This window comes from Tenebrio molitor, chromosome 4, assembly GCF_963966145.1.
Source record: "Tenebrio molitor chromosome 4, icTenMoli1.1, whole genome shotgun sequence".
NCBI classification, from domain to species: Eukaryota; Metazoa; Arthropoda; class Insecta; order Coleoptera; family Tenebrionidae; genus Tenebrio; species Tenebrio molitor.
The window spans coordinates 17900361-17923682 of NC_091049.1; the positions used below are offsets into that span (position 1 = coordinate 17900361).

A 23322-nucleotide genomic window follows, 5' to 3' on the forward strand; every position below is an offset into this window, starting at 1 on the left:
GTATAATAAATAGTATATTATGATACAAGTTTATAAGGAAGCCTTTAAAGCACGCGCGACGAGTTTAAGAGCACGACGCGTAGCGGAGTGCTTTTAACGTCGCAAGTGCTTTAAAGGCCCTTATAAACGTGTATCATACGCTATTTTTTAATATACCTGCACTAAAATCTGAAAATTATAACAAAAAAAGTTAATTGAAATACCTTTTCCGAAGTAATCTGTGTCATTAATCGTTGATATAGAAATGGTCAATTGTTGTTGTTTCGTTGCTATAATAAATTGTGTATAAATGTCTATTTAACATTGTTCAAAATATAGGTGAATTTGTTGTTACCTAAGCGACCCTTAAAGCTTTAGTGTTTTAAGGGCCCTTTTTCGCACGCATTTTAGTGTCAAAAACCGGGATTATGATTCAGGTATAATAAAAAATACATTTATTTAAATTACGAAATATTTTACTTAAGATTGCATAGTTCGTAATTTATTTGAGTTGAGTTTGCTTATAATTAACTTCGTCTGGTAGGTATCTACTGAAGGAGACATCAATAATGAAGAAAATCCTCGCTACGCTCGAATTTCAATCTGGCCTCTCAGGCAATTAGAAGAACCCAATTTGCACAGAAACGAGTTGCATACAAAATTTTATTGTTTGAAACGACGTCCCTAAAGCTTCCAAATCTTTTAAAAATGATTTCGCATTTGCTTTTGACAGTTTTGACAAATTTTTCAAGAAATTTGAATGTGTTGTCTAGGGCAACGGTTGGTTATCTGCTATTTTTTGCTTTAGAGCAGTTAGGAGGCAGTTTACAAAGGAGAAAAATGAGAATTTATGACAGTTGAAAACAATAAAACTTTTTGAAAGGCTGTCTTGTCACAGTGTTTATTTGTCTCACGCTATTTTGTCGCGGCGCTCTTTTGTCGCGGCGCTCTTTTGTCGCGGCGCTCTTTTGTCGTGGTGCTCTTTTGTCGCTGCGCTCTTTTGTCGCTGCGCTCATATTGCGGCTCTTTTGTCGCGCGCTCAAATGTCGTAGATTCAATAAAACTGCCCCCTAGTGCCAACGTATTTTAAATAGTAGCTTCTAATTGGCTTATTCAAAACATGCGCATATTTTTGAAAGCCTGATGTACAAAAATTACTTGACCGCATTTCATTAATTTTAACCTCGCTTCGGCAGTTTGACCACGTATTCATGTTTGGAGAAGATGTGCACGTCAATGAATGTAACATTTTTCTCAGTCATCAAATATATCACATTCTTATAACAATGACAAATGGCAAAGAACCAGCTTCATTGTGAAACAGGCTTCGGTGGATATCGTTCTGCCAACTAACGCCACATCCCTTTTTTTTTATTACTATCGAGCGATCCATTGAATTTGTTACTTATTAAATTTGGGGCGGGAACTGAAGCCGTAGGTCTTTTTGAATTGATACACTTATTTGTGGATAAATTAATGTTACAAAATGCTATCACGGTGGAGTTAAACGAACGGCCTGTTTGTGCTTAGAACAAAATGGTGAACACTTCAGCAACTGTTGTAACATTCTTTAATAAAATAAACATTACCATTGTAATTTTTCTCTTAACTCCTCGAATCCTTAATTCGCCATTTTCTGTTTTACAATTGGCAATAAATGTGACGTTTGTCGCGATAGTTCAAAATTAGACTTGCGTTGACAGTTCCAGCGCCAACTCTAATTACAAATTCAATGGATTGCACAATACATATATCTATTACTATAACATACATTAAATGTTGCATTATAGGTTCGTCTAGCGAAGTCTGGACACACATGTTCCTTCGGTTAATCTACCCTTTTGCGGCTTTATTACCCCATCTGTTCAGCGACCATACTTTACATAGTTTGTAATTGTAATTTTGGAACCCTAGTGTATACAACCAGCTCTCAAGAGCTCTTAGCTACCTACGCCTGGTTAAACTAATTAACAACTTATGTTCCTAATAACTGCGATATTTTTAAACGCCCTTGATGCAAATTATATTCGATATTGATATTATTATTCGCTAACGATATAACTTTTTGCTTATATGTATATGTTTATGTTTAACAAAGTTTTTATTTTAATAATTAATGTATAAGTATAACAAGTTTTTATTTTATGCTAATTTGTCGATATAAGATGTACTTTAATAATTTGATGAATGTGCATAGAGGTATAAGAATATGTTATTGCGAATGTTGCATTTCGGCATATAAATGCTTATACCTATAAAAGAAAACTATTGTTTTGATGTTCAGGAACTCGACAAATAGAGACACACTATCGGACAAAAATAGACCAAGAAAATCGGTTTTCTAATTGGACCTTTAGAAATTATTAAAATTAGGTGGACAGTTGAATTAGATAGTTTCAGTTGAATAGTGTCCTCTTAATTTTTATAATATACCGGGTGTAATGGAAGTCCACGTAATAAATTTATTCACCAATAGGACTCGTTAAAATGAATATTTTTTTAATGTATCATGTTTTCCGCAAATTCTCCCAGAATTAAAATTAAATATAATTTGAACTTTAAAATCCATAGGTACCCGTTCATGTGTTTACACATCCATTGATAACGAAGCACGAAAAAAAAAACTCTAATGAAAACGATTTTTTATTATTATTAGTATGTATTAAAACTGCGATCGTTCTTTCTTCAAAAAAAATGGAAAGTTTTTATCACACAAAAACATTTTCACTCACTCTTTTGTTTCAATCGATGATTACATTTATTACGTGGACTTTCATAACACCCTGTGTTTAGTTTTACGATTAAACAATTATTAAAAATTAAGATCATAATTGTGATGTTAGAATTAGGCCAGAAAAAGTGAAAGCGTTGACTCACCCTAGCCGGAGCAGGGGGAGGTACCCGGGCGTACTTTACCTGGGTCCAGAGGGTAGGTTGAAAGATGAACTACGAGCCCAGCACTGGGTCAGATCAGACGGTAGTTCACAAACAATAAACAAATACCAGCGCAAAGTGAGTTTAAATTACCCAACTCAAATTAAGTACATTCGCTGATGAAAACTCTCATCGGTGAAAAAACACCCTGTATAACAAAATTTTGACGATTTTTATAAACTAAATGACAGCAATAATGTAACACTCATGAATAGTATTTTTGACAAATAAATTATCAAAGTGTCAGCCCAAAACAGTAAAAATTAAAAGTAAAAATAATAAATTGATTAATCAGTATTTACTTGAATATTTCGTCCCTAGCAACTTGTAGAATTTTGACATTAACGAGAAATGACAAAAGTAAGGCAACACTTTCATAATAGCAGGTTGTTTAACGAGTACTTAGTATACGCTATTAGTATTCTGAAGGCAAGTGTGTTTACTCATCCGAATGAGGAATAGCCATTATGTACGAGTCAAATACGACGCTTTATCTACGACTCTTTACATAAAATATGTCTCTGTCATTGAATACTTTATCTGCTAACGTATCCTAACAAATGTATTATTTAAGTCGTAGATAATAGCACCGTGCCTTCAAATAAATTTGGAATTAGCGTTGGCTGTGATTCTATTATGAAGTTGGTAACATGCAATTTTCAAAGGCACAGCAGTAACCTTGACAGCACAGTACACATGTTAATCGTCTATTACCAGCCGTTACTAGATAAAATATATAAATCATAACCTACTCTAATTCCGAATTTATTTGAAGGCACGGTATATTATATCGTTAAGAGTAGAAGTGTCTCCTTTTGTGCTCAGCCCAGAGCGCAGCACACTAGTTGCGTCCCGCGGTCAACCTGACCCCTAAAATCCTATACTAGTTGGGTCCCGGTTGACCATTTTCCTACCTGCGGATTAAGAAAAATGAATCGCCATTTTGCCAACTCCTTCTACCTCCTACAGTGTGGGTAGGGTGTTTAATGATAAGGGTGATTGGTTGAAATTTTAGGAGTTAAATTATTTTTGCCATTTTAGAAAGTTCAAATCATTTTACCCAAAATGCAGTCTGTATCAGTGTCATCAGTGATAGAAATGTTGAGTGAAAAAGGAAAAGTTCTTTTAATCGTGGCGTATATTAAACGGAAACATGACGTAATTGTGGAAGCCTTCTTGGAGCATAACCACGAAAGTGACAGTGATCAAACATTAAATAGACAAAAATTAAGTAATTAAAAGAAAGGCCACAGAAGACATCTGTGAAAAACCGTCGAAATTGTTGCATCGAGAGTTACACAGTAAACATGTTGACACCCTCACCGTTACTGATGTAAATTTAATTAGAAAAAATATTCACAATGCTCGAAAGCATATATTACCGCAAATACCAACCAGCATTTCTGATGTACATGACGCTTTAGACGCCATTGAAATTACAACAAATAAAAATGAACAGTTTTTGTTATTTAATGACAGAAACAGCAATATTGTTATGTTCTCGTGTAGAACAAATCTTACTTTTTTAAGTAAATTGGATACGATCTACGTTGATGGAACATTTCGTTGTTGCCCCAAATTTTTCACACAATTGTTCACAATTCACGGTTTACAAAATGATCACTACATTCCGCTGGTATTTTTTTTGTTACCAAACAAAAGCGTATCTTCATATAGTGATGCATTTCGCCGGATTGTGGAAGAATGTGCAAAATTAAATTTAAAATTTTCTCCAAAAACTATACAGGGTGTTTTCGAAGTTGATGGGTTCCTTGTAACACGAGATACTATACATTATTCTTAAGAATTTTAGCCTAAATCTTCTTAGTAAAATGTTTGTATTAAGGGAGATAATTGATTGTATATTTTTATTGTTTTCTAAAATTTTGAGTCCGGTCCTGTCTATTTCTCCGCTGTCCTAGATTAATAACTGACGTGGCCCAGGATGGTGTCTTTCTGGAAATCGCTCTGCGTACTCTCTAGACGCCGCAGCTGCATTCTGATAACGTGATAACATTGCCCCTACATTAGCAACACATCTGTGAGCTCATTATTTTCGTAATGATAAAGCCATTCCGACTAATTAGATGACAACTCTGACAGTATTTTTGATTAACGTCCATGCTCATTTGATTTTTTTTTGTCAATTCTAATTTCTAACAAATCAGCGCAAATTTAAGCAGGACCGGTTTCAGAAATTTCAAAAAAATTAATTTATTTTATCTTCATTACCGTACACATTTTACTAAGGTGACTTTGGCTAAAACTCTTTAGAACAACGCATACTATCACAGGTTAAAAGGAGCACCTCAACTTCGAAAACACCCTGTATATGCCGATTTCGAAAAAGCCATTCATTCTGCAGCTAGCTTTATTTGGCCGGAATCAGATATCAAAGGATGTAGATTTCATTTGGGACAATCGTGGTAAGTTGATTCAAATTAATTTTAGAATGAATGTATGTATACTTAATTCTTTTTTCTTAGGTGGTGTAAAATTCAGACTTTAGGTTTAACCAAAGAATACGTTACGCAATCAGAAACTGGCCAATATTTGAAATATTTATTTGGGTTGTCGTTATTAAGCCCCGATATGGTGGGCGATTGTTTTGCAGAAGATTTTGCAGCCATTCAACCCAATCAAACATCGATTCAAGATTTTGCAGACTATCTCGTTGAATGGTACATAGCTGAAGATTCGCACTTTCCACCTTATATGTGGGCTGAAAACAGTTCAAGTTCCCAACGTACTACCAACGCATGTGAAGGATTTCACTCGAAATTTAATGCATCTTTTTACTGTGGGCATCCAAATATATTTCAATTTACTTGAAGAATTTTCAGATAGATACTGTTACGGGGCGACGTCGAACGTCGGGGCGGAGCCCCAGGGGGGCGAAGCACCAAGGGGGCAAGACGCCAAGGGGGCGAAGCACCAAGGGGGGGAAGCGCCACAGACGTCGGAGTCCTCGTTGATGAAGGGGGGTGCCACCGAGTGCCGTGGGCGACTACGGTGACGGTTTCGGTGGTGCGGTCGGCCGAGAGGTGGCTGGTCGATTCCGCCAGCGCAGGGACCCCTCGGTGGAGCGTTGATGATGGTGTGAGGGGTGTCTGGTCGATCGTGCCAGAGCAGGGACCCCTCAGGATGTGGTGAAAAGAAAAGTCTCGGTGAGGAGCAAGTCTTTAATGACTCCGTCCGTCCTTTACGACCGGTACGGGAGTAACCTTGACAAAAATGTGAGCCCCTATTTATGTGCGCCCGGCTGAGGGCCGAGGCGCCAAGGACGGCTCCTGATTGGTCCGGCCGGAAACTTTGGTGGCGCAGCCGAGAGAACACCTGTGCCTATAAGGCCTGCGGAACAGCCGCGCGCGCGTACTATAGGACAGGTCTCCTCGTCGACAACACCTCGCCCCGGCCGGCTCACAACAGAAAAAAAGAAACCTAACTATATTTACAAACTTAGCCTAACTTATCTAACTTAACTAACTTAACCTACGTGTTCTTTATTTACATTTATGTACAATATTTACAAAATCGGGGCTAAATTCGCGAAGCGCGGTATCAATACCTATATAAAAATAAGAAGCGCATTATTTCCAAAAAAGGTTTACAGAAAAGCGTTTATTGATAAAAAAACATTTTATGGAAAGCCAAATAAATAAATTAAAGACAAATCAAATTAGCAGATTTCAATTTGTTAAAACTGTTGCATATAACTGTTTGCCACATGCAAATTGAAAATTATTAATTATGTACAAATATCAATAAACTTTTATAAACACAACAGACGTTTTATTGGGTGTATTTTATTAATTTCAGGTTTTTGGTTATAATTAGTAAGTAACCTTCCTGGAAGGTCTTCGGGACGCAACTAGTATACAAGCCGCGAAGCGACCCGGATTAAAATCTGACAGCGGGACGCAACTAGTATGCCACCGCCCAGAGATTGAAGATCGAAACGCAGTTGAGGTCGACAACTGGGCGAATCTCAAAAAGAGCTTGTACTCTGAATGATATTATACTATTTTATCTTCAAGCGGATCAAAAAAAAAAAATCGAAGATGAACTCACTTATTTATGGCGGCCAAAACATTTTAGCCGTCACTATCTTGACATTCACGTAAAGTGTAAATAAACCTTTAGGAACCGTAACTCCACTTTCGATTCTGGTGCATATTGTTATTCTGACAATCAATTTAAACTGTTTAAAGCTCAGATATAATTACATAAATCTATGTCGTTTTCTGTTTGCTTTAATCACGACTTTAGTTAAGGGCAACTTTAATAACGGTGTCGTGATACGGCCCTACATCTCCGAGTGAAAGTAACCAAATTGGCAAAAACAATCTTTTAATTTAATTATTCAAATGTCCCGACTGTATATACCTTGCAAATTTCGAATAAACGACTCAATTAGAACAAAATTGATTGCTTATTTAAATTTAAACAAACCTCATAGGTCTAAAAAAATTGTAAACAGAATAAAACGCTTCAAGCTTCAAGCGAACAGCATGTCCGGGCTGTTTTGAGCAGATTTGCTTCATTGAGTGTACCGTACCTACAACCGTAGCCACATCCTTGTCTTACAGACACTCGCTCGTTTCCTAGTCTGCGCATCTCATCCGCCAAGCTATTTTGGTCAAGCAGTACCGGTCTTGTAACGTAAATAGCTATTGTAATATTTCTACGAATGATTAATAAGTGTGCGGAGGACGTCGTCATGTAAACCGTTGTTTATGAAAAAAATTGTTCAAATTTGTTCAACGTTTAACTTTGCGTTGAAAATAAACGAATGAAATCAATAAAAAAATCGCGTTCAAGATATTCCCGAAGATCTCCAGATTACCGCAGAGCAAGCGAGCTCATTTTTGTTGCCTGCAAAATCGCGCTTGTGTTAATTTTAACAATTGTGAAGCATCATCTTCGATCTCGTCTACATCTGCTAGTAGCATATGGATTTCGAATAATTCAAGGTGTGTCTCATAAAATTAAACATTAATTGTACCAATTGTAAAAATAGTTGAAAGATAAAGTTTAGTTCTACGGTGCTGTAGTGATTTAGTCATAACGGCCCCTCCTCTAAAGTATCAACGCAGTGACCATGTTACTAGGTAACTAATAATAAACAGTGCCTGAAGTGAAAAACAGAAAAGATTAAGTGCATGAAATCGCATTTCACACACTGTTATGTATGGTTTCTGTGGTTTCGATTTTACTAACAACGTAACTAAAAAAAATACATGTAAGAAAATGATCCACTTCACGCACAGGTAATGTTACGATTTAAATCTCCGCGCGCTTGTAAATCTTCGCGATTTCTGTAGAATGGTCTAGAACCCATCGCGACAAAAACGTACACGGGCTTCCCCCGAAAAATCTGCATAGAGAGGGGGCGAAGGCTATAAATCGGGGAAACCAGGGACAAAAAGGGGAAGTTCACGGCTGTTCGCAGTGTTGTTAGTGCCTGGGGAGAATCAAGGGGACAGTGATCCACTGAATTTCCAGGGCTGACGAGACGTCGTAGTGAAGTTCACGAGGGTCGTTGGAGAGGGTTCATCCCAGTACCACCGCCCCAAATCGCCAAGCGGATCAAGGACTTCACTACGGAAGGTTTCCAGACCGAACGCTTTTGCGGATCAAGATCTCGTCGAGTCCTGCCAGTACAGGTCGTCCCCGGACTCATCGGAAGGTCCCAGATCCACCCACCAGCCAAGTCCGGAGCAGTGGTAACACCTCATTTTCTCCCAGGCCGTGGCTTCCACATTTTATTCGGATAGATTAACTTTCCACGTTTTCTATCACCTCTCATTTTTTATTACATTTCATTTCATTTATATTTAATGACCGACTCATTGAAAACATTTTATTACTCATTTCGTCACTATCTCATTGGCAGTTGAATATAATCCATTTTTGAATCAAATTTTTAATTTTTCGTCTAGGGCGGACACTTCTTATACACGGCTTCACCGTATCAGCTGTGAGTGACCTCGTCAGCATCGAGCTATCGCGGGCACCACAATTTCTTGCGACGTTTCTTCATCGGGTTGATAAAGTTCAACGACTCCAGTTGTCGACCGGCAGTAAATCCGGAACTCGCTGAAGGACTTGCTGTCAACGGTGTCGGAAGATTGGTTCGTTGGGTTCACGTCAAACAGGGAAGCTCGTGCCATAATTAGTTATATTTTGTCCGGGATAAAGTAGGAGAAAATGAGACAGCACTGTGTTAGGTTTCTTTGTCAGATCGTGGAGTTTTATTTTTGCAGATTGTATCATTGTTTCATTTCATTTTATCGTAATCTTGTCTTGCAACAACAATTTCACGTGACAGTCTGCAAATAAAAACCTTTCTCCACGAATTTGTTGTGTATCATTTCCCGTACTCCGCCATTTTTCAGCCTCAGTCGACGATACTCTTGGTTCGCATTGTAAACCGAGTCGAAGCCCACGACCTGTTCGTTATACCCTTGAACATTCCAGATGTGTAACCGGTAACAGTGTGGCCCAGTTTCGGGAGGGCAATTTATAACGTAACAGTAACTATGCGTGAATATCAATTTTTTGAATCAATAATAGAAAAATAGTAAAGTCGTAAAGGGTGTCCTAAGAGACTTTTACTGTAAAATACTAGTATGTATACATAAAGCCACATAATTTTTTAAATTTATGTTTTGGAATTCAAGCAAAACATTTAATTCGAATTAAAATTTTATTCTTTTATAAAGTAATTTTCCTAAATTGAATGGCAACCCACAATAAATTATTAATACACCAGAACAAGTATCACATAAATTTTGTTAACAAATTAAGATCATATCATAATTCAATAATCTAAAGGCTCTGCTTGATATGATCACTTTAATATTAGAAAGACAAATTACATTTGATTATTGTAAAAATTCAATTCCAAGTTCATACCTATCTGAATTTAAGGAGGTCTCAATTTTAACTATGTAAATTTTATCGAAGGTAATAGTTATTTATGTATTAAGGACATAATCAGGAGATTATGCTACGAGGAAATAATAAAAGCCCGAGGAACGAGGGCTTTTAAATTCCCGAGGGCCATAATCGAAAATTATGCCCGTGGGACATACAACGTTTTTTCCAATTTTATAATTTCTAAAAGATTCAAACAAATATTTAGTATTCCTAAACTAAAAGTTGTGTCCATACAAATTTAGTTAGCTATTTTCATGTTGTTAGGGTTATTGGTATACAGGGTGTTAGGGAATGGTCTCCCAAGAATTTCAGAGTGAATTTATCAGGGAAAATGTGGTCGAAAACCTTTATACCGTTTTTGGATAAATTACACCGTTTTCTGAAAATAAAATTGTACCCTGCTGTTTAGGGACTGCTGAAAAATTGCTTTGTGCACGAAAACAATTCTTGTATGTTTCGACATAAAAATGATTGCTTGGTAACGATTCGAAATTTACTACTGTCAAAGTTTACATTTTAATTTGATCTATCTTTTATCCGTCGCCTGCGAAGACTACAATCATTTACAATGCCTGAATATTCTATAGAGGAGGATGCAGATATGTATTTTGTGTATGGGGAATATAGCGGAAAGGCTACTGCTGGTGTCCGAAGGTATGCTAATGCTAGTATTAAGGCAAACGGAGGACATTTATTATGATTTTTTTCAATACAAATACAAATAAATAAAGTTACACAAAAATTAACGAATCTTATTAGTAGTATTAGGTGGTTAGTGCTCGATTTCAAATCCCTTTAGAGGTTGATCGAGATGTGGTATCACAAATAAAGCTGCAGAAATAATTTCAGTTTATTGCAGCCATAAAAGGGGACTTACTTCAAGATTGCGGTCAATCTAGATAAATATTTCGAATAAAAAATGCAATCCTAGTTTTTGATGAGATATTATCCAAGGGAAGTATTCAAAACCGAAACGTCATTGTGACAGTAGGTACTCGATAAAATCTGACATAAAGGCATTGTTGTATTTTAGTTGCTAAGCAATTAATTTTCATTTCAGAACTTTAACTATTTATTTAATTATTACAACAATAAAATGGTGCAAAAGCTCCCAAACAGTGGGGCACCATTTTAAATTTTTATCTTTGAGAAAACCATTCATGTTAGGAAAAAATGGTATTAAGCTTTTCGACCATATTTTCCCTCAGAAACTCACCCTGACATTCTTGGGAGACCATTCCCTAACATCCTGTATATGTATGATTTTCTTAATAAAATTATGTTTGATACCATTATTTGAATAATTAAACCAACCGTTGCTTGGCAGATTTTTGACAGATCTGTGCCATAAAGGCCAATTTATGCCCTCATTTGGGGCGTATAAAGACGATTATTGACTAAAATAGATTAAAGACGATTATTGACTAAAATAGAATAAAATAACATAACTGATACATTTTTCAATTTTACGAAAAGTTTTTGCTTTGAAAATTTTACCAGTTGAATTTGGGCATTTTTACAGGAGTAGCATGCAATTTTAATTTTTAATCACTTTTGACGGATGACAGAGTAGCAGGACGTTTTTATCGGGATACACATTTTTGATTAGATGAAAGCAAGTGCTCAGATTGGCTGAACACGCACGTTTGACGTACGTGGGAATTAATCACAATTAATAAGTTGTACATTACCTAATTAGATTTTTTAAATTAACCACTACTCTTTCAACATGTATAAACCACCTGAATTGAGCACAAAACATATTTAACTAAAGCCGCAGTGATTTCTTCAAATATTAATAATTATTATATTTTTTCCGTTCTCGGTTTAAGGGTTACTCCATATCCATCAGGAGCTGAAATTAGTACATCAATATGTAGCCTGATGGTTTCAATTGACTCGTACTGGGTTGATACTATTTGAAAATTTCTTAAAACATTTGACAAATATACCTTCATAGACATCATGGCAAACCGCATTCCTGAAAATATTATATTATATAATGCAATAATTAACAACATACTCAAATCAATAACCAATGCAGTTTCTCGGAGGTATGCTAAACGGCATATAGCAATAACGAGGTCTTTTCTCAACTTCTTCCGGTTTAAACCTGTCTGGATCAAATTTCAATGGATTTGGCCAATATTTTGAATGTCTATGAATGTAGTGTACAGGAATTATCAAATTGCTGCCTTCGGGGATCACAGTGTCACGAATGATAACATCTTCTAAAACCTTTCTTAACAAAACGGGACCAACGGGAAATAGTCTCATCGTTTCTTTGATAACATATTCTAAATAGACCATACGGCTCAAATCGTCTAAAGTTGGTTCTCGAGTGTTGTTTTCAAAAATGTCCAACATTTCTTGGTAAGCCCTCCTTTGAACGTCTTGATGCATTGCTAACATAATCGTGGTAAAGCTTAATGTAAGAGCTGTCGTATCGCTGCCGGTTATTATCATCGTCAATGTCTCTTCGACCAATTCCTCGTTGCTCCATTTATTTTCTTCTTCGGTAACTTTTATTAAACAACTTAAGAAATCTTTGTATTTAGTGTCACCACAGTTTTCATTTTCCAAAAGTTGTTTCTTCCTAGAAACAATCTAAAAGTGATTGTTTAATTTCTAGAACAATTTTTTTTATTATACTAACCTCCCTAACAAAACCGAAAGCTTTTGCACACAACTCAGCTACTGCTTTCTCAGATCCAAAAAGTTTCCAAACAATATCAGAATGATATAATGGATTTAAAAAACGGGTACCAATTAAAGCCGCTCCTCTGAAATAGAACTAGACTTTGCAAAACTACTTATTATTTAATTCATTGTAATTATTACTGAGTTATCCACTTCATGAATTCGTCTTGTTGATTCCACTCGGAAGAGTCAACACCAAGACATGTATCTGCAATAAAACTATTAAAGAGTATTCCAACACAGATTTCACTCACCGCAAATAGTTTTAAAAGTGCAATCACCGTATCGTTTAAAAATATCGGTTTGAATATTTGCATAATTCTCCTTTAAGTCGATGATGAAACTGTTTGAGTGTTTGATAAAAATATCAAAATATGAATTCAGAATGGTTTGGTTAAAAGTTTGATTAAGTATTTTTCTGTGAATCCCCCATGTTGACACTATAAAATAGTTAACCAGTGCAAACAATGTTAACGATTACATAACGAATCTATGACGCACGTTTAGCTATCAAAATTCCATGACCCAATGCCGGTTTAAGAAATTCATGCATCTGCGTTTTTGCAAGACACTGTTTCGTCAATTTTTCGACATCATCAGCTTCAGAAAGTATTACATAAAAATGTGGGCCTAACCATATTTTTCCTATAGGTCGGTATTTTTCAACCAATTCCATTGTTTTCGTAAAATACACTATAAACAAAATTATCAGATATTCTCTTCCCAAAGTATACATCAGTTTTTTACCATCTTTGCCCTTAAGAAAAGGATGAATGGTCCCCAAGAACGGCAAACCAAAGGGACCCTTTATTTTTGCCGAATAGCAGTAAATTCTTCGTCTTTTCCAAAAATATTGTACAACAAAACCAACCACAAAAATTAACAGTAAAGTTAACAGAAGGTTGCCAATCGTGAAATATTCGGCTAGAATCTCCATGATAAGCTACAATTAAAGCAACAAAAGTTTTTAGTGGACAAGCATTTTCATATACCTAACTTTAAAAACGTTTTTATTTTTCCAAATGTCAATTTCAGTAAAAGAAAAAATATTTCAAGTTGGAAAGAAAATAAATAGTACTTAGTGTTTATGTTATTTCTTTTTAGAAACAATATAATTATTATTACAATACGAGTATATGATTCTCTTAAAAGTTAGTAGTTTCTAAACTTCGTCAACGGGTCAATTATCAGCAGTTAATTTTGAACCTGACTGGACTTTCAATTCCTTTTTGTGTCTCGGTTTATGATGGCTGAAGGAGGGTGAGGCATACGCTTACAGAACGGAGAAATCCAGAACTTTATGTGGACTATTTAATTCATCTGTCACTTAATGTTCCTCAACCAATGAAACACACTTAATTTTAGTGATTTCCATGGGTACAAAAGAATTACAGCAGATATTGGACTAGTACAAATATCAGCGACTATTTTTTCGAACTGAATATTTTAAACAAATGAAAATCTTTATTAAAATTTTTGTTTGCAGTTAAAAACGAATACAACAATATTATTTTCTAACAAATTGAAGTGTACAATCTGAAAAACTGAAAGAAATTTGAGGAATTTGATTCATTAAATAGTCCTCCAAATACGACTCGTAGTCAATGTTATGCAGATCATTTTTGTGGTGGTGTTACGAATGTCAACGCGCTGCGATATGAATTTGACGAGTGCGTTAGCACGAGTCGAATTCGAAAGCGCCGTTGACATTCGTAACACCACCTAACCTGACCTGACCTGACCAAACCTCTTAAAGGTTAGAAAGTGAGCGATTACTCGTGTACACATCAACCGGTCAGTAATGATGAAAAGAGGAGTCAGTAATGAGTCGTAAGCGGTCAGTAATGAAACCCATAACTGAACTGTGGTGGCGCTACTGTAGCACCAATCGCGAAAATCTCTGTACGTTTTTCTGATATCGTAATTTGCTTTTCTCAGGTAAGAGATTGAGTGTTAATTTGTGTGCGGATTTCCGTAGTTCTGGGGAGGGTACACTCTATTTCGCTATCGCACATTTTGTTTGTTAAAAAATGTGAGCAAATGTCAATTTGGTTTGATTTTTGTGAACTAAAATTGAATACAATCTCAATCGTGTGCGCCTGCTAAGTTTTAATAGTTTGCCAAAATAAACAATAATATTACAGAGGTTGGTTTTTATTTATTTTTTATTATTATAATGTTGCTTGTTGGATTAAATGATTGATTGTGAATAAAATAGTATACAACCTCGGCGAAAGTCCATTCCTGTGTCTCGAGAACTAGTTCACCTCGAGGGCAAGCCTCTCCGTAAACTATTGTTTTCTAATCTCTAATCAAAACGAAAAAGGAGCCACTTTTATGAAGGTGAATATTTTTTTACTGGAATAATTTATTATAATAAATTGTTGTTATTGCAATATAGGAGACTGTTTTCTAAAAAATACTAACAATCTATTGTAATCAATCAAATGAAAAAGAAGCAAAAATGCCAAATTAATAATAAGTATGATCTCTTCTAACCCCCAAAATTTCCGCAGAACGACGAGGTATACTTTCAATAAAATTTAAATAACCTGATCAGTCACCTCTTCCCATTCTCCCAGAAGGATTTCCTCGGCGTGTTGAAGGTTCTGGAATGGCATTTCTTCAATTGCTACCCAAGTGTGTCCCAGACATGTTCGATTGCATTGAGGTCTGGACTGAGGGGGGGAGGGGGCAATTCGTTACCTGAATATTATGGGTATTGAGGAAATTTTGCACTACTTTGGGCTAAGTGTGAACGGGCATTATCCTGGTACATAATGAGTTCTGAACCCATAGTCTCTGCAAACTGTATCGCATGTGCTTCTAAAACATCGTCTATGCACCTCCGAGCAGTCATAGACCCCTCACGAATTACCACCAGCTCCGTGCGTCCATTCAAAATTATGCCACCCCAAACCATGATGGACTCTCCTCCAAACAGAACCTTTTCTTCTAGGGTACCGTCTAAATACCGTTCCCCTGGGCGTCTCCACATTGGAACTCGTTCACTGATGTGGTGCAAACAGCATCTGGATTCGTCAGTGATAAGTACGTCGCTCCACTGCTCCAGGTTCCAATCAACATGTTCTTGAGCAAATAACCTTCTTGCTCTACGCTGCTCAGGGCTTAAAAGGGATACGTTAGCTGGTCTTTTCGGGTTAAACTCACGTTCATGAGAGGCCTGTTCAATGTTGTTTGAGTACTTTTTCTGGTTTCTGTCGTCTCTACCAGCTCATTTTGGAGCGTTGCAGTAGTACTCGCGCGTAATCTGGTGGCTTAAAGCCTTATCAAACGGTCTTTTCTCTCGGAAGTTGCCCTTCCACGAGGCAGACAAGATTGTCTTCTAATAATACTATAAATTAGATTATGACAGCGCGAATAACATTTAATATTCGAGCTATTTGCCGTCTTGAGTGATCCTCTTCAATTAAAGTGACGGCTCTAGCAATCTGAATCTCTGATAGATACACTCCACGCCCTCGTGGGCTACCAAGAACATCAACATTCATGTTGCTTCTTTCACAATTGCAACGAAATAAAAGAAGAAAATGGATAAACGCATTTAAAGTCCATTCACGTTGGATTTTCCCCTCAAGGTTAAATAATTAAATTTTTTGGCTCTGTAATTATGTTTTGTAAATAGTGACATGCAGGTAAACACCGTACAGGTTGGATTGAGCATTGCTAAATCGCATTATGTTGGTTAGCTGCATGTCACTATCTACAAAACATAATTACAGAACCAAAAAATTAAATTATTTGACCTTGAGAGGAAAATCCAACGTGAATAGACTTTATATCTTTGTAAAAATTTGCACTTTTTGGGTTTTATGGCTTCAATACATCAAGTGTTGATAAGATAACTTTATTCGGTGTATTTTGTATCAGAAATAAAATGTAACACAATAAAGAGGTGGTTCTTTCTTCGTTTTGATTAGTGTATATGTTACGGACAAAGACGATAAATGGACATTGACGATAACGGCCGGACAATGACGTGAATGTCCATTTTTCCTGGCGATTATCGATAATGACCGGATATTGACGTTATGGCCCGTGGCGGGTGGGCAATGTTATTAAAAATGTCATTTTTATTCCAACGTTAATATCATTGCCCGGTCATTAATGATAATGGCCAAAAACGGCTGGAGAATGTTAATATAGGTTACATGATTATTATTGAAACTATGTATAGTATACAATATATTGTGACTATGTGAAAAAATATTATTCACACTTATTAAATTTTACTTGGTAACGTAAGTAAATAAAAAAAAAACTAAAAAAACCACCAGAACAAAGTGAAAAATACTAATTTTTCAAATAATAGGTAGAGTAGTCAAAATTATTCATTTTTGTTGTGGCATGAGAGTGATCCATGGTACTTCGAATTGCAAATTTTTTTGTGCAGCGCGCTTGTATTATGTTATGTTATGAATTATCAACATTTCCCAAATTGCATGAACATTAACGTTATTGGCCGGTCATTATGGTTAATGTCCAACTTGACTGGCCATTATCGTCATTCACCGGCCAATAACGTTATTGGCCGAATTATCGTCTTTGTCCGTAACATATATACATCAAAAATTACTCACTGCTCTCGTTACTTGCGCTATTACGATGCGTGAGAAAAACACTCATTTTTCAACGTATTGCATTCAACATTTTTTATATATTCAGTGTTAATTTGCTTCATATTTATTATTAAAGATGGATACATGCAGAATTTCGATGATCTTATGTGGGCAACATACTATCATTATTACCTTACTTAGAAAACTTACCTCAGCACCTATTATTTATGTATATTTAATCTAAATTTTATGTGAATGGATGTGATAATAAATACCGACTGGTAATTAGGTCGATTCTGTAACTGTAGCTTGATAACGACTTGTTGAAAATGGAAAATGGGTATTCTAACACTACATTCTACGCATATTCTACGTTGGAAATACCGAGCGATCATTTAAAAAATAAATCGAGTTTGCTTTGGAGCCTATGCTATAGCATGGGTTGCCATAGGTAACACGCCGACTCGATTTATTTTTTAATTGATCGCATCGTACAACCGGCAACACTGTTTGGTAAAAAATGCATCAGATTGTATTTGTTAGGTTATCTGTCGCTTTCCGTTTTTACAACTCAAAATTTTAGCATAACGCAAATGAACGAAAACCTTTTTTAAAATGCAGCAAGTAAGTAAGTAGAAAATCAAATTCTAAAAGCAAAATAACTTATCAACTAATTTTAATGCTTTCGAATAATGTTTATAAAATAATTATATTGCCAACTTTGGTTATACGAATCCCCAATTTAGAAATATTTTTATTTTGCCAACATAATTCAACAGGTGGTGGAAATTTAGAATTGAGACAAACTATAGCGATATGGGATACAGAGTCGACCTAATTGTCATACTCATATAATAGTCAAATTTACTACTGCCAACCATACATAAAAGAAAATAGACCTTCTTAATACTGTGTAATTACAATTCACAATAATTTCAAATAATAGACTTTTTGTAATTACCAAATAAACTTTTACTTCAACAAAATATGTCTACTTTTGCATTTATATATCTGTGGCGGTCGTGAAAAAGTAGGTAAGTCAAAAATGTTAATTTTCTGGCCAACGATTCAAAATTCCACATCATTCCTAAAATCCTGTAATTAAATAGAAACTTCTTTCTACCTGTACTTGTTTTCAATATAAGTAAATTTTAAACTGTGAAAATCTGAATTATTTAACTCCATGATTTATTATTAAGGTGTAAACATCGTTAACTCATTTTTGAAATTATTTGACTTACCTACTTTTTCACGACCGCCACAGAATCTAAAGACATACCTGACTGATTTCATGAATTACAACCAGTTACCATGAGTCCAAATGTTGTACACGTATATGAAGCAAGTATTTTTAAATTGCACTAGAGACGAACGACATACTACTGAGGCAGATGGTTAACAATGTGTGAGCTTTCAGTAACAATTTGGAATATCATTAAAGTGACGTTGGGTACTAATTTACGTGCAAAGTAAACTGTAGTTTTAGTTAGGGAGCATTGTCACGTTGATACTAGAGGTATTTTCATATTTGGTGGCGGAAACAAAAGACTGAGAAATGTCACAAAAATGTATTGTCAGTGTCAAATTTGTCATAAACGCCGTAAAAAGGAATGTCGAGGTAAATTTAAACTTTCGCTAAATTGATTGAAAAAATAAATTCTAAGGGAACCACTTTTTGTCAGTGGTTCAAAAGGAAATTTATTCTCATATAATCAAACGTATTACAAATTTTGTCTCTAGTCGACGATGAACAACTTTCTTATTGCCAGTTTGCTGCATTTCTGTCGAAATCACGAAAGTCTTTGAGAAATTTGACACTGACAATACAAATTTGTGACATTTCTCAGTCTTTTGTTTCCGTCATCAAATATGAATATATCTCTACACCAAACAATTTAATTTAATGACAATTTTCACATGTTAGTCTCTTTTGCCAGTACTTTTATTTATTATTGTGTTATTCATATTAAATTTAATTTTCAAATAATTTTCAAAAAATATGTTTCAGAATCTCAATTTATACTCGGATAAAATGCTATAAGATTCCTTCCCTTATTGGGTGTCACCGATTGTGATATAAATGAAGCTATCAGTAAACATGTCAGAAAAACATTTATTGCAGTTGCAAATTATAAAAGAAAATAAGTATAAAAGTAAAGATTATATTATCTTTGAGCATTTGATGACCATGTGACTCTTTAGAATCTTGTATTAATTTCTTTATCACGACGTATGTGATCTTCATGCATTTACCGATTGGCGAAACGTGCTCTCGTCAAGGGGAATTAGTATAAAATCATTATAAAACATTTTCATTCATTATGTATGCTTTGGAGTCTCGAGTTCGGGAAGCTACCGCCAGTGTCCGTCGCACTCAATTAGCTGTGGTGCGGCGTAAGAGCACAAAATTAACCGCGTCACCCCCAAGGGGGCCAGCTGACACGTGAAGAGAGGTACCTTTTGGCCCTGTTAGAACCTTTTTCCCTTTTATTTTCGACCACCGGAGTAGACCAGGGTGTTCTATGAAATTCCAGTCGGGTTCAATTTAATTGGGGAAACAAGTCAAATCTAAATTGGATTACATAGTTCGCATCTCAAACTTGTATAATGCTATTCGCGCCAGAAACTTCTGTATTTGCCCAGCTTAGTCATTTATTCATGAGTCAGACCTCAATTCTGGGCCGCGAGTCAAATTTCATTGGGTCAAATTTCCACCAACTTCTGTTATTAAATTCATTTATTTATTTCTATAATTTGTTGGGAACAATCACAACCACACTCGATTATTTGTTAAATAAAATTTAAGTGAAGTGTGCTCAATCGTTTTAATTCTATTTGGAAAAACCTTCCGAAGGTACGGCCTCTCGTTAGAACCTAATTAAACAAAATGAAAAATAAAACAACGTAGGATCCATAAATATTTCTTTCCTCATTATTTTTGTTTCGTATTTTTCCGCAAAAATTTAATCCGAGGGAATGCGGCAACCAACAATACACCAAATGAGGGAGGAAAGTTTTATCGAGGAAAAATCAAGGAAGTCGAAAAGTTTCAACATTGACAAGAAATGGTAAAAACAGTGTGGCAACAGTAAGGCAACACTGTCATGATTATTTAACGAGTACTTTGTATGCGCTATTAGTATTCTGAAAGCAAGTGTGTTTACTTATCCCAGTGAATAATAGTGATTCTCTATTTAAATAAAACATGTGTTTGTACCTACCTTTATGTCTGCCCTTTGAACGTCATGATAGCGTGAGTCACTGTTATGCTAAGGTTAGGATTCTTCAAATGTATTTGACTACGATAAGTGTCAGATTATAATGTATATTTATCTACTTTGAATTACAAATAGGCTCATTATTATACGGAAAACATTTAGTACGGTTGGCTTAAAAAAAAAACGGGAATTGTCAGAAAAAGTTCTGTCAAATTTTATTAAATTTTTATAGTTTGAAACGACCTTTTAGAATTTAGGTTAAAAAACTGCACTTATACTGAAATTTTTTTAATAAACAATTGTCAGTGTCAAAATGAAGTAAAAAACCATACTGTACCACCCTAAAATTTGGACATAGGGACCAGCTGTATAACAATTTGACACCAAATCATGGTTAAGGTTATGTTCACTTCACTTTCCGTACCTTTCTTCCGTGAATTCATTTTCAAAACAAATTTAATGAGAAATCAGGAGAAACTTTTTCGAATTTGAAATAAACTCTCGCTCGTTAGGGCGCAGGCTCAGTTACATAAAAAAATGTTGACACTCAATGTGACCAATCGTATTATCATGAAAATCACAGTTTGACTCATACCAACAAGACAACGTTTTGAGAATTGTTTATTAAAAAAATTCAACTATATGTGTTAGAAATACTACTATCAAACAGACACAAATTGACATAAATTGACAAATTAAATTTCCAATTCACATTAGGTCAAATTTCATTTCCCGTTTTTTTTGAAGCCAACTGTAATAATGAAGCATATTATTAAACTGTTTTTGGTAACTTTTAGCTTTTGTTATATTGGTAACATCAGCCGTTTGACGTCAGGCGTCAAGGTAACGAATGAAGCTACGAGGTAAATTTAGTAAATATATATAATTTTACATTTTTGTGAAAAATGTCTATTACCAACCCACGCGAAAGTCTTTAGTTTAAAATGAAAGCTTGAGCAGCCGAAATTTCAGGGATTAGTAAAGCAAAGTAGATAAAATATCGCGCGTTCAAATGAAATCCTGGGCTGGGAAGGCGTTGGAAAGCGTCAATTATTGTGCTTTTTTAAAGCGTAGATTAATTGGAGCATGTTGACAGCTAACCTAAAATTTAGAGTCAAAAAATTTATCTTTTTTTCTTTCTTTGCAATGTTTTACATCAAAAATAGAATAACGTAACGATTCCTATTCTCGAAGCAAATATCTAAGGGCACCCTTTGCTGAAAACAAACATGTTCAATTATGTTCCGATTAAACATAAACAAATATCATTCGTGAAAGAACGGCGCGAAATTCAAATTTTACACTGTTCTAAACGGTTTAATTTTTCCAACGCCTACTCAGCCCAGGATTTCATTTGAAATAGTATATTATACTCGTTTAACAAGACGTATCGTTCCGTTAAAGCACTTCTCGCTACGCTCGTCGTGCTGTAAACACACTCATGTGATAATACAACGTCTTGTTAAACTCGTATAATAATATGCTATTACACAGGGTCATTATAAATGATTGTCCTATCGCAGTTGGCGTTGAAAACCCACACAAATTTTGGATGTGCCGCAGCCTCGCTACGTTAGACAAACTAGTAGACAGATTTCCACTACCCCCAGTATCGCCACGCATCGGCGATACTAGCCTCACTCATGTTATGAGGCTTGCGGCACATTCAACTACGTCACCAACACCTACTGCGATGGGACAATCATTTATAATAAGAATGATCATGTACAGGGTCATTATAAATGATTATCTCCATCAGAACTGCACCAGTTAAATTTAGTTTCGTCAGAGAATAGGATGTTTTTCTATTGGCGCGGCGTCTAATTCAAATGTTGTTTTGCAAACTGTAACGGGACTCTTCGATTTTCAGCAGAAATGAACGGTTTCTTTGCTGGTTCTCTTCCATAAAGCCCAATTTCATTACGTCGACATCTAATAGACCTCACTGACAAACTTACATTTGGAATTTCCTTTTTTATTTTTACTGCATCCCAAAATGGCTTCTGCCTTGACACCATTCGTCTTTTTCTGTCAATGGTTCTGTCAGTTTTTTGAGGTCTTCCTGATTTCGGAACATTAAGTAAACTTCTTTGACTGTACTAAGAAATTGTTTTTGAAATAACTGATCGATTCAGATTTAACTGCCTTGCAATGTCACTTAGTCGCTCTCCAGATTGAAACTTATCAACTATTAATTTTCACATATCTACAGACAAACTTTTACCTTTAGGCATCTTTATTTAGCGTATATACTAGTAAGACACGAATTTTACAGAGCTTAGCTGTGATAACTCGTTAAAAATTAATAAAACCAAATTTTTCTTTACTTTTGAGATACACAAAGGCGCGATTTTCGACCGCTTGAAAATAAAAACTATTTAAGGCTGGAACTTATTTGAAATGAAATTAACAACCTCAAACCTTCTCTTGTTACTCTGTCCTAAAAATTTTATCCGCTAGTTACGAGTGGCCTGTGTTGATAACTTCAATTCTAATAGTAATAAGATTTTGTATTAACCAAAATTTATTTTTTCAGAGATAAACCAAAGAAACATAAGGTGGATCCAGTTTCTTACCTGTGCTTTGGTTAAATTATTGAATTTGGTTTAATCGTTACGGTTACGTTATGGTAATTATTTCTGGTTGAATAGTCTTCTGATTTTGTTTGTTTGTGTTATGAAAAATATTTTATATGTATTAATTAACATTTATTGTTTCAGTAATGGTTCTAAATTGTCTTCTCACTGTCTATTAGACAGTTGGTCATATTTTTTTTTCTCCAACCGTCTTAAAAATGGTCACCTTTAATACCGTTTTTTGTCACTAAAGTTAATGTTTTCGTAACTGCAGAAAATAGTCATTTTTGTATTAAGTGCGCAAAATGATTGTTTTTTGTTGGCGCATGAGAATGAGTTTTTGGTCGAGACCGTCAGGTCGAGACTTCAAACTCATTCGAATGCGCCAACAAA

At 35.3% G+C, this 23322-nt stretch overlaps 1 protein-coding gene across 2 annotated transcripts; it reads right to left on the reverse strand.

Moving 5' to 3' along the window:
* Nucleotides 1-9262: 9262 nt before the first annotated feature.
* On the reverse strand, nucleotides 9263-20428 carry LOC138128577 (cytochrome P450 4C1-like). 2 transcript variants are annotated; one of them, XM_069044772.1, is made up of 8 exons: nucleotides 20357-20428; nucleotides 13303-13498; nucleotides 13057-13248; nucleotides 12810-12995; nucleotides 12697-12763; nucleotides 12512-12638; nucleotides 11892-12462; nucleotides 9263-11836 (listed from the first exon to the last, which is right to left on the reverse strand). In XM_069044772.1, the coding sequence occupies exons 2-8, from the start codon at nucleotides 13490-13492 to the stop codon at nucleotides 11661-11663; spliced, it is 1509 nt and encodes a 502-aa protein (XP_068900873.1). In that variant the 5' UTR covers nucleotides 13493-13498; nucleotides 20357-20428; the 3' UTR covers nucleotides 9263-11660. The 2 variants fall into 2 exon arrangements, with proteins under 2 accessions (XP_068900873.1, XP_068900874.1); XM_069044773.1 differs by lacking the exon at nucleotides 20357-20428 and adding an exon at nucleotides 18415-18638.
* Nucleotides 20429-23322: the final 2894 nt, after the last annotated feature.